The sequence below is a fragment of the Myodes glareolus genome, chromosome 7 (genome assembly GCF_982192425.1).
Source record: "Myodes glareolus chromosome 7, mMyoGla1.1, whole genome shotgun sequence".
Classification (NCBI taxonomy): Eukaryota; Metazoa; Chordata; class Mammalia; order Rodentia; family Cricetidae; genus Myodes; species Myodes glareolus.
Genome location: NC_142032.1, coordinates 49,248,592 through 49,261,136, shown reverse-complemented (window position 1 = coordinate 49,261,136; position 12,545 = coordinate 49,248,592). Strand labels below are relative to the sequence as shown.

Sequence of the window (12,545 nt, the reverse complement as noted above, 5' to 3'; positions counted from 1 at the left end):
TTGAGAAAGGACCAAGTACCTCCCCCCTATATCTAGGCTGAACAAGATATCCTTCCAAAGAAAATGGGCTCCAAAAAGGCAGTTTAAGCACTATGGATAAATCCTGGTCCCACTGCCAGTGGCTCAACATACTGCCTAAGCCACACACACAACTATGACCCAGATTCACAACCCCTAATTTTGTCCTTTGCAGGTTTCACCACTGTCAGTCTGGAGTCAGTGAGTTCATACTAGATCAGGTTAACTGTTTATGTGGGTATCTCCATCATGGTCTTGACCCGTTTGCTTGTATCATTGCTCTTTCCTCTCTTTAGCTAGACTCTGTGAGTGCTTAGCTATGTATCTCTGCATCTTCTTTCATCAGTTACTGGTGTTGAGGTATATTTCTTGTATGCAGTAGAATAATTGACCCTGTTTTTGTGCCCATTTTGTTAGCCTGTCTCCTTTTATAGGCAAATTGAGTCCATTGATCTTAACAGGCATTAATGATCAATGATTGTTAATTCCTGCTGCTTGTTGTTGTTGTTTTTGGTGGTGTGTATATGTTTTCTTTTTTGTGTTCTGCTGGTGTGGGATCATATTGTCTGTGTTTTCATGTGGGCAGCTAACTTCCTTGGGTTGGAGTTTTTCTTCTAATACATTCTGTTGGACTGGATTTGTGGAAAGATAGTGATTAAATTTGAGTTTATCATGAAATATCTTGTTTTTGCTATTTATGGTGATTGAAAATTTTGCTTGGTAATATAGTCTGTGCTTTCATCCATGGTCTCTAAGAGTCTACAAGATGCCTGTCCAGGATTTTCTAACTTTCAACATCTCCATTGAGAAATTGGTGCCCAGTCTATTTTATTTTCTTTAAACTTCTTCGACCTTTATAGGTATATCTTTCCTTAGGTAGGGAAAATTTTCTTCTACAACTTTGTTGAATATATTTTTTCTGTGCCTTTGAGCTGGGATTATTTTCCTTTGTCTATTCCTATTATTTTTTAGTGTTCCAGATTCATAGTGTCCCAGATTTTTGGATGTTTTGTGTTAGGATTTTTTTAGATTAACAATTTCTTTTACTGATGAATCTATTTCCTCTGTTGTAACGTCAATGAGATTCTCTCATCAATCTCTTGTATTCTGCTGCTGATGCTTGCATCTGTAGTTTCTATTCACTTACTCAGATTTTACATTTTCAGAATTCCTCCAGTTTGTGTTTTATTTATTGCTACTATTTATATTTTCAAGTCTTGAACAGCTTTATGTGTTTCCTTCACCTGTTTTGTTTGTTTTGTTTCTCCTTTGCTTTCTTGGCATTGTTTAAGAGATTTATTTCTTACAAATTTCTGTTTGACTTTTCTCCAATTTCTTCAAGGAATTTTTTAAATTTCCTCTTTAAGAACCGCTATCTTCTTTATAAACTTATTTCCAAGGACATTTTTTTTTATACTTCAGCTTTGTTGGAATGTACAGGTCTTGCTGTTGTAGGATAGCTCAGCTCTGGTGGTGACACATTGCCCCTTCTGTTATTGATTGTTTTCTTAAATTGGCATTTAGGCATCTGGATTTGGGATGATTATAGGTGTAGTTTTGGATTCCCGTCTTTGTCTCTGTTGGATGCGTGCTTTGTTCCTTGGTTTCTGTTTCCTCTCAGGTTTTCTGGCCTAAGTGGCCCAAGGTTCTGGTGACTATCAATTCTTTAGGTCCAATAAGAAATCTCTATTGAAGTTTGGGGGGCCTTGGGTCTCCTGTTCCAATCTGGCCTCTGGTCTCTAGATCCAGCCTGTCCTCCAGTAAAGCCTGAGTCTTCTTCAGAGGGTGTCAAAACCAGTCTGGCCTCTGGTAGAGCTGTTGGGGCTGTTCTTATGACTGGTGTGTACTATACCTGGGACTTTGGCTTTCATTCTTCCAACTGGTGTGGACTGCATCTGGGTTTATAAAGTCTGTGGGAGTTCTGGGGAATGGCTTGCAATGGGGAGGATGATGAAGTGGAAGGGCTTGGGTGGTGGTTTGGATCTTGAGGATGAGAATTCAGAGGTAGTGTCAGTCTACTTCTGACAGGTTGGCAGGCAGGTCACTCACCAGCTAGCCAGGTGAGTGCTGCTTCAGAGTGGTGGTATTTCAACAGTGATGGACGTAGGACATAGCAGTGGTGCTGGCCTTCAGATAGGTGGTGACTGGCCACAGGACTAGAGGGTCACTCACTGGTTATGGGTTGTGGTTGTGGTCTGTACCTCAGCGGAGGCAGACTGCTGGTCTTGGGGAAAGGACCCAGCAGTGGAGAACAAAGCCTAGCTGGGACAAGTATTTGGGGGATCAGATTCCAGGGAAAGGTGCAGTTCCACTGGCAAGTGGGTCACTCAGGGGTTCTTGTGCTTCCCATATTAAAAGCAGAAAAAGTAGCACTTAAAATGTGTATCAGAGAACTTTCCTTTTTTAACTTGAATGACCTGAATTCAGTAAGTCTGTCCTTTGAAGTTCATTTTGTTGTAGACAGTTTAAAATATGGTCATTTTTTATCTCAGTCCTTAACTCTCCAAATTTAGATTCCTGAATTAATAATATGAATCCTGTTGTGAAATTGGAAAATAATGTTCACATAATTTAATTGATAACCAAAAGATGCTTTTCACATCAAAGACGTGATCAAAAAGGTTGTATTACATTCCAAAGCCAAAAGAAAAAAAACTTTAGCAAGAATAAAAACACAGTGAGTTAGGTTCCACTGCTAAGACTTTGCCAACAGTGGAGTTTAAGTGATGTTGCCCTGTGAAAACCTCTTATTTGTCCTGTGGCTAAGTTTCTGGGCTATGCCCTCTTGTCTATTGCTGGCAGTCCTTGTCAGTTATGACCATGTATCATCCTACCACTATTCCATGTGGACCACCAAAAATTAGATAATTTTGCCTAATATTTTTGCAATCATCATCCAAATCTCTGAATTCTTGTTCTTTTGCAGCTTTATTTTTTCTCTTCCATATTTATATGTGATTCTTCTCCAAATATAATTGGTTTTGCAATTAAGAGATTATCTCTTTCTTGATAAAGGTAACCATTATGGGGCTAGCAAGAAACCTGGATCTAGAGAAATTCCTAGGACTTCACAACAATGACTCCAGCTAAAACCCTAAGCAATAGAGAAGAGGGTGTTCAAACTGGTCTTGTCCTGTAGTCAGACTGATTAATACCTTAAATTTCATCATAGAACCTTCATCCAGAAACTGATGGAAACAGAGACCGAGACCCACAGAGAATCACTTGACTGAGTTCCCAATGTCCAGAGGAAGAGTGGGAGAAATGAGAATATGAGCAAAAAGGTCAAAACCATGATGGGTACACCCACTGAAACAGTCTATCTGATCTAATGGGAGCTCCCAACTCTAGCCAGACAGGGAATGAACAAGCATAGGGCCAAACTAGTCCCTCTGAATGTGGTTGGCAGTTGCATGACCAGGGCAGACAGAGGGGACTCTGGCAGTGGCACCAGGATTTATCCCTTCTGCTTGTACTGGCATTTTGTAAATCTATTCCTTTTGGATGGATATCTTGTTCAGCCTAGATATAGTAGGAAAGACCTTGGACCTTCCACAAAGTGATGTGCCTCACCCTCTCTGAGTTGTGGATGGGGGTGGTGTTTGGGTGGGAGATAGGGGTAAGTGGAAGAAATGGGAGGGAGTGGGAACATGGGTTGATATGGATAATGAAACAAGATAGTTTATTTTCATTTTTAAAAAATAAAAATAAAATATTAGAAGCAGAAAAAAATAATGCTGGAAAAAGATTATCTTAACCTGTTGAGAGAATTTGGAAGCTTGTCCCCAATATTCCTGGTATTGAGGTGATATTCAACTACTTTTCCAAAACTAATAAATGAGTCTTTCAGCTCAATTTTATCAATATCATGAGGCAAATTATCAATGGAAAGCTGATGACTCTTGGGTAATGAATATTATCTGGTTGTCAGAATCATTATATTCTATAACTCCTCTGGGTGATTTTGGTTCTTGAAAAGAAAAACCAGGTCATTCTCAACATCTTTATTCATACACAAGAGACAACTGAGTTTGAACTTCTGGTTTACCTCTAATACTTGGCTTTGCTGGTTCTTGAGGCAGAGAAGTAGATTCTGCCTTTCTTTTCTAAGCTTTTGTTCATTGCTTATGGTTCAGTTTTTGATTCAGATTCAGGTTCAAGAGAAGACTCTTCTAAAGTCTCCTTGATGACATTAATCACAGAGTGAGCATCATAGGAGCAGCCATTTGCATTCTCTTGCACAGGTTCCAGAAATATCTGCCCATATCCACTCTGTGTTATATTTTTAATCTTCTACAGTTCTGCTTAAGAATTAGCCCATACCATATACCTTATTGCAACACATCATGGTAAACATAAAAATCATTTGGAATAGATCTTTCAGGAGTCATAACAGAGGTTTGCGCAACCTTTCTCTCTGTTAAACAGAAAACTCATAACTTGTGCAATACTCCATCACTCATGAGCATCCATATTACAAAATTTGTGTGACATTCATCAAAGTTCAGAGATAACACTTGGTGGCATATAGCAATCATTTTGACCAAAAACTGCCTCTTGGGGTTTTCCACCTTCTCTTTCCACCATTAACATTGGAGAAATTCCTGCAGTAAAACCTGTGTGGGTATTCTGAAGCTTTATTCAACAAAATATAATACTGCATCACAAATTCCTTCCCCACTACTAGTGGCTTTTCTGTAACCCATTTTCTTATTTTACAATGCCAAATGCTTTCCTAAAAGGCTTGCTCTCACATGCTTTCAGTCCCGCTAGGACAGGTATCTGGCAAGGACAATGTCTCTGCTGTAGCTTCTCTGACACTAAGCACACACCACTAATGGATGTAGTGAGTCATGGCAGAGCAGAATCTCTGAACTTTCTCAACTTTGTCCTGTGTGCTAAGTACATTAAGTACAGCTGTTCTGTGTGTGACATCTATATTATTTCTGGAAGACAGCATTTCACAGTGTTCCTCCCCTACTCGGGCTTTCATATTCTCTGTTTCCCTTCAAGATGGTCTCTGAACTTTGGGTTGAAAAGTTGATATGGATGCTGCACCAAGATTAAGTACTCATAGTCACTTATTCTCAGGGTTTTTGGCAGTTATGAGACTCTCCATTAAGCAATACCCACTGCAAAAAAAAGGTTCTCTGACAAAGGATGGGAGTAGCATGTTTCTATGGATATAAAAATATTTAGAAACAGATTTCCTGGAGTCAATTTTGGTAGGATGAACATTATCCCAAGTTTGTATTTTTATCAGTCTCACCCATTTTGTTGGTGTATAGTTTTTCACAGTATTCAGTCATAGTTATTCTTGTAAGGATGCCCTAATGATGGCATGAAAACATATTTGGATAAATTCAGTTACCAAAGAAGTGGGATGGAAAGTTATCTAAGAGAAGCTCAGAGAATTGACTTAGATGACACTGTATGTGCTATCTGAGTATTATTTGAATGAGATTTTCCAGAGCAACACATTGGAAAGTGAGATATTTTGTGTGCAATTTTTGCATCAATTAGAAGAAAAGAAATAAAAGTAATACAAAAGGTGTACAATAAAAATAACTAGGTGAATCTCCACGGACAGCTTAATTGTCTCTTCCCTGTAGGATTAGGAAGTTTAGACAATCCCATCGAATCACTCTCTAGAGGTCTCAATGTCTCTAGGAGGCCCCACATCTCCTTGTATTGTCCTCCAAGTGTAATGTAACTCTAAGTGATGCCAATTTAGGACGAACACACTGTATGCCATGCTTCATTGGCCATTAGTTTTTGATCTAAATGATCATAATTCTTAGCATCTGTAGGCCTTCTTGACCTGAGTGGGGATTTGCTATAAGCCTTCAACTAAGGTCTAGAAAAACAAAGATAAATTTACACTGATTGACTTTTAATTACTAACCTCTTCATGAGAAGCTTTGTAGATCTGCACTATGTACAGGCACAGTTTGTGGGCTACTTGAGAGACACAATTTTATTGTGTCTATGAAGCGTGTTAGGAGAAAGTCAGAGACTCTTCCAGAGACCCAAGAATTAATGGAGTAATTGGGCCTTAATCAATGCTAATACTCTTTCCTTCTCCATTCACTGCAGTAGAGTATTTGGGACTTTTTGACCACTGCCTGAGAGGGAGTTTCTCACACAGCACTTACATGGTATTCCATGGCTGATCTGGAAATTTCAGAATGCTATTCTAGATTGACTGTTCTCTCCTAGAAAACTGGTAAGCGTCTATTCTCCATGAACTTTTCACAATTTTTGTCTGCAAAACCATCAAGGCAACTAAATCCACTGCAGGTTAGTCTAAAAGAAGATTAGATGATTTCAATATGTTTTCAAAATCTGAGGTAAATCTAAAAATTTCTATCATAAGGAATTCAGATATTCTTATGACATATTGTGCTTATTTCTCAGTGAGGATGAACAAAACAAAGCATACGCTATCTTAGCTGATTAGGCTATACTCGCACTTTGTTAACTATGTATTTGCTTCTTATTAGAGGAAAGCAACAAGGAAAGGAAACATATAATCTTCAAAGTGAAAGACTGCTTCCTTCATGACAAGAGTTGAAGTGTACTTTAACTTTTACCCTGTGATCTCATGCCAATTCACACTAATACTACACATATTGACAGTGGTATGAATAAAATTCACAGAATTTTAATTAGGTTGACACCTTTAACTTTTGAATCTTGACTTTATTAGAAAACTGGACATATAATTTTTAGAATATTATATACATTTCAATTGTCAACTTCCTAATAGTAAAGAATGAAAATGTTACTTGTCCCACAAGACTTAGATGTATGGGAAAATACAGACATATTTATACAAAGCTTTCATTACTGATTGTAGAACTAAGTATCTTCTAAGTTAATCCTGTCTTTGTTAAAGGTAGAAAACAATGTTCAAATCAATCTTATAAATTGTTGTTATGAGGATGAAAAGTCATGAATAATGATTATAATTGGATGACTATTCTTCAAAAGCTTCATTATGATCAAGAAATTATATATGCTGTTACTACATGAGAAGAGACTCAGATATAATAGCATCTGGGATGGAACTTGCCATGAAAGTAAATCTATGAGATGAATACATTCCATAATTCAGGAATACTTCAAGTTATAGACTCTGGTTTGGCTAAGGTATGCCATTGATTTGAGATGAGATGATTATTTAAAGATAATTCATCATATCAAAAGTAAAATACAGACTCATCTTGAATCATGGAATCACCAATCATATTTTTGGAATAAGGACAGAATGACAACATCAGAAAGCTTTGAGAATCCTAATGGCTTTAATATAGCAAGAAACAATTTGGAGACAGCTATTCATTTTTATTTTCATTATTTAAAATAATTTTAAAGTTTGAATGTATTTTGGTCATATTCTTCACCTCTGCCAAGTCCTTCCATATTGGAGAGAAAATTTTTAAAATGGGAAATCTTTACTGAAAATCAAAGTCTTGTGTGTCAGCATCCACACTGATCAAACCAGTATACAAAATACTATGAAAGTTTAACAGTAACATGATAAACAAAACTTTCCTGACTATGCTGAGCACACATTTGCTGCCTTTTACATATTAGATGTTTAAATTCTCAGAGTAACATCTCTAAGCAGATCTCATTACTGTCTTCATTTTGCAGATGAAAACAAGATACTGAGGAAGTTTTGATCAGGATTGGTGTAGTAAGTGTCCAATCTTATGTGCACCATTTCCAGGAACATGAACTCTGTATCTATATCTGATGATAGATCTTCAGTAAGAATCTCTCTGAGGTTGATCATTTCCATCCTGTCAATCATCCCACCACATCCACTTGGCATTGAGTTGTATGAAGATAATTTCAGAGTTCACCTTGTATTATCTTCAAACTAGTCAAAAGTTTATGCTTTAAACCACAATGCTATCAGTGTGTCCTAACTGTAAGATGCATAAAATGAGTGTGTATAGGGAGAGATAAAGTGCAATTCAGAACTTATTAATTTATTAATGGCACTTTGGTACCTTCATTTCTAGGTTTGGTTCTTGTTCCACTGATGAAATACAAATACTTAGTGGACAAGATAAAGCTGCTACCTGTGCTATCACTTAGTTCATTATGAAACTCAAAATAGAGACTGAAACAAAGTGGAAATTATACATTGGCATAAATTCAGGTTAAAATATATAAATATGTTAGAATATTAGATTTAGAAGTGACTCAAAATAGCTATAAGAATGACTTGACTTCAATGTGCCTGAGCTAATGGGAGCTCACAGGCTCCAACTGGACTGGAAATAAATGAGCATGAGATCAAACTAGTCCCTATGAATGTGGTTGACAGTTGGGGCAGACTGAGTGACCAATGACAATGGCACTGCATGTACTGGCTTTTTGGGATCCTATTCTCTTTGGATGTATACTTTGCTCAACCTAGATGTAGTTGGGAGGGCCTTGGACTTTCCACAGGGCAGGGTGCCTTGCCCTCTCTTAAGATTGAAAGGTGTAGGCAGGAGGATGTGTGGAGGGAGTGAGAGGAGAGTGAGAAGAGGGGAGGAGGCAGGAATTTGAATTGATATTTTTTAAAGTAATAAAAAAGATTAGGATACACACACACACACACACACACACAAAAGAATGACTTGACTGCTTAACAGAAATCACCAAATTAGGCTTGTGTAAATATGAATAAATGACTCAACCTTTTGTGCTTCATAATTTATATGATTAGAACAGGCAGTCAAACTCAAAATTCTGTTGGGAGGAAACAATTAATATACTGTGAAGTTTTTATGGATTTCTTGGTAAATGAGAAACACATGTTTGACTGAACTAAAGAGAAATGAATTAGAAAATAGATTCAGCCAGAAAATCATTTTGATTAGTTTCTTAGATTGTTTACATTTTTGCTAACCATCTATAAAATTGAAATTAGCAGAACGTTGATTAAGATTCCACAGATTCAACAGCTTTTAACCCTGCTTATAATTTGCAATCATTTCTCTCAAAATCATGCCTTTATAGAAAATATCAAAGTACATGTTGCTTGATAATGTGAAGTTCAATTTAACTTCTTAATCATTTTGTAACTTTTGACCCTTTGATACAGAGCATACTTTGATTCTCTAGTAACCCTAATGGAGAACAGCACAGACATGACATGGTTCATCCTGCTGGAACTCACTGATGACCAAGCCTTGGAGCTTCCCCTCTTTATCCTCTTCCTCCTCATCTACACCATCACTCTGATGGGGAACCTGGGGATGATCCTGCTTATTGTTCTGGACTCTCAACTCCATACTCCCATGTATATTTTCCTTGGTAATCTATCACTGGTGGACTTCTGTTACTCTTCAGGAGTCACTCCGAAAGTTATGGCTGGGTTTCTAGTAGGAGACAAAGTCATGTCCTACAATGATTGTGCTACTCAGATGTTCTTTGTTACTGGCTTTGCTACTGTGGAAAATTACCTCTTGGCCTCAATGGCCTATGATTGCTATGCAGCAGTCTGTAAGCCCCTACACTATACTACCACCATGACTACAGGTGCGTGTGTATGCATGATTGCCAGCTGCTATGCCTGTGGCTTCATCAATGCCTGCATCTACACTGGGGATGCATTCAGTCTCTCCTTCTGTGAGCCCTATGTAGTTCATCATTTCTTCTGCGATATTCCAGCTGTCATGGTACTCTCTTGCTTTGATAAACACATGAATGAGCTGATTCTTGTTTGTGTTGCCAGTTTCAATATCTTCTTTGCTCTCATTGTTATCGTAATATCCTACCTAATGATTTTTATCACAATCCTAAAAATGCACTCAGCAGCAGGCCATCAGAAGGCCATTTCCACCTGTGCATCCCATTTTACTGCTGTTTTTATTTTCTACGGTAATGTAATATTTATGTACTTGCAACCTAGCTCCAGTCATGCCATGGACACTGACAAAACTGTATCTGTGTTCTATACCATGTTCATCCCCATGTTGAACCCCCTGGTCTACAGTCTGAGGAACAAGGAAGTCAAGAGTGCATTCAGAAAGATTGTTTTCAGGGCAAAATAACATTTACAATACTGATTTTACTCATCTGAGGTGTGCAATACCTGGATTTATTCCTTTCATATATGTTCCAATGGAGTCAGATTTAATTTGTTATCTATCTATCTTCTGTCTATCTATCTATCTATCTATCTATCTATCTATCTATCTATCTATCTATCTACCTATCTACCTATCTATCCATCAATTGTGTGTCTGTGTGTTCATGCGTGTGTTTGTGCATGCATGCGTGTGTGTGTGTGTGTGTGTGTGTGTGCATGCGTGTGTGTGCATGTGTGAGTGTACAATGTGTTACAGGCATTTCATTGAACTGATTTGAAGGTTAAAGGACAACTGGTGAAAGGCAGTCTTTCTCTTTTTCCACCACACAGGTTCCGAGGATTAAACAGGCTCTCAGCTTAGGCAAACAGCACCTTTACTCACTAAGCCAACTTTAATCACATTTAAAAATTCTCATGTTGAAAGGAAATTCCACTTTCTCACACTGCATGGGTCAGGGAATAAGTACAGTGTAGACTAAGCACAAGCTGGACTATAGAAGGATTTCTGGCAAACAGATAAAAGTCCAAAGTCAGTATTTGTGAGGAACCTACAAACACTTGGGGTTCTGCAAGAAAGTCATCTTCCTTGGCTATATATGCCATTGTATATAAAAGTACATGCTGTCTTTTGACTCTTTCAATTCCTACTCTTACATGTTTGTTATGCATTTCAAAGTCTAGTTTAGAATTCTGGCCCTTTTCACTTTTCTTTCTTCCTCCTCCACTATGGTAGCTTCCAGGTTGTTGTGGGTAGCTGATTTCCCTCCTCCCAGATATTGATTGCTTCCCTATATAAGGCAAAATTATTCCCTTGTCCCCACTAATGCAGCTATTCCCTCTCTTGCTATTCTTACTTCTCTTAAAGATAGCCCTCACCATGTCCAGTCTGCTTCTTATTCTTTCTACTTTGAACCCTTTCAGATACAACTGATTATTTTGTCTCATATTTACAAGAAAAACTATTCCCCCAGTCATGGAGCAGTGATTTCGGTGGTTTCTCTGCTATGCTCTGACTAACAAAAACCAACTCTGAGTTCAGTTTCCTGAAGTGATACCTTACAGGAATACAGATATACTCAGAGTTGTAATATCAAAGTGAGACTGCTAATGGCACTGGGGTTTTCTTTTCAAATACAAGTAAGGTACAGATCAATTAGCAATTTTTGTTTTACCTGTGTTAGTGCAAATGTTTGTAGAATAAGAACACAATACAGACTATGCTTTGGAGCCCACCAAAAGTCAAGTCTTTTATGTTGCAGGACATATGGACACAGATGTGGCCAATTTTTTGGGAGAAATGTACTTTGCTTTTATGTAGTTGTTTTATGCTTTATTTTGACTGTATTAAGTTATACTTTAGTAATAAACATATTCTTGCCATATTTAGTGGCAAACCCATGGATTATCAGCAATGAAGAGGGTGATATGCATGGATTAATGATTTGAAATTAATTTAAGTTACAAGGCAAAACAGTGTCAGGATTAAAAACAGAAGAAAAGAAAAATCAAAGGAAAAATTCAGTAACAAGGATGTCCCAACTTATGTCTTTCTGAGAGCTTATTACAATATTTCAGGAAGAAACTCCTCTTGGAAGCTGTGGGATCAGTAAATATTTGTCCTGATCAATGTGGGTGCCATTCATTCAAACTGAGAAGGCTCACCTAGATAGAATGAAGTAGAAACTTCCCTTCTTTTCTTCTCTTCCTCTCTTCTTCTCTCTTTCCCTCCTTCCACTCCCGTTCTTCGCTCTTTCATCCTTTTGCTGTCTGAGAGAGATGTCTCTCTTCTGTCACTTCTAGAAAGTGGAACTACCAACTCACAAGTCCTTGATCTCTCCCCCTCCCCATTTCTCAGTTCTTTGAAGTATGTCTTAATTAACACATTAGTCTTCTTGGTTTCCAGCCTTCACAGAAAACACAGTGGGTGTTGGGGGCTAGCCTCGACAAAAGTACCTCTTGCCAGGGTAGAGGCTCAGGGATTTAGAAATATAGTAAAGAATATGAAGATGCAAATGAAAATAATAGAATGGAGAAACATATAGGATAGTATCAGAATGAAATTCCAGCGAGTACTGATAATTCACCCGCATTTAATTTCCAACTGCTCAAAATATCCCGGACCCCAAAAGGTAGGTGTAAGACAAAAGACTGCATTAATATGATACAAGGAAATAAATATACTAATTGAAGGTCAAAGATTGCATTCATAGTTAGACATTCTGTTGCTACAACAAAATAAGTCATGCTTATACCCTAGACCAAAACATTCTGTAGGAAAACCACTCCCTGGGTGGAATCCTTAAGGGAACTGGAACTTAGTTGGATCTTTAGATTTTTGTTTGAGGTAGGAACAGATCTACTTCTCTAATCCTGGATTACAAGGTCTGGTTATGAGCCACACCTCTTGACAATAACGTTGAGAGAGCAGAAC

At 37.8% G+C, this 12,545-nt stretch overlaps 1 protein-coding gene and 1 pseudogene across 1 annotated transcript; one reads left to right on the top strand and one right to left on the bottom strand.

The window, feature by feature from the left end:
- Positions 1-4,143: 4,143 nt before the first annotated feature.
- Positions 4,144-5,327, bottom strand: LOC148121384 (ras GTPase-activating protein-binding protein 2 pseudogene; annotated as a pseudogene).
- Positions 5,328-9,149: 3,822 nt separating this feature from the next.
- Positions 9,150-10,076, top strand: LOC148121383 (olfactory receptor 5B2-like). The gene has a single exon (XM_087907603.1). It carries the CDS (start codon positions 9,153-9,155, stop codon positions 10,074-10,076), a length of 924 nt encoding a protein of 307 aa, XP_087763729.1. The 5' UTR covers positions 9,150-9,152.
- Positions 10,077-12,545: the final 2,469 nt, after the last annotated feature.

What these genes read in the sequence shown, in the direction of transcription:
- LOC148121383 (XM_087907603.1), top strand. Translation starts at nt 9,153, where the DNA reads ATGGAGAACAGCACAGACATGACATGGTTCATCCTGCTGGAACTCACT.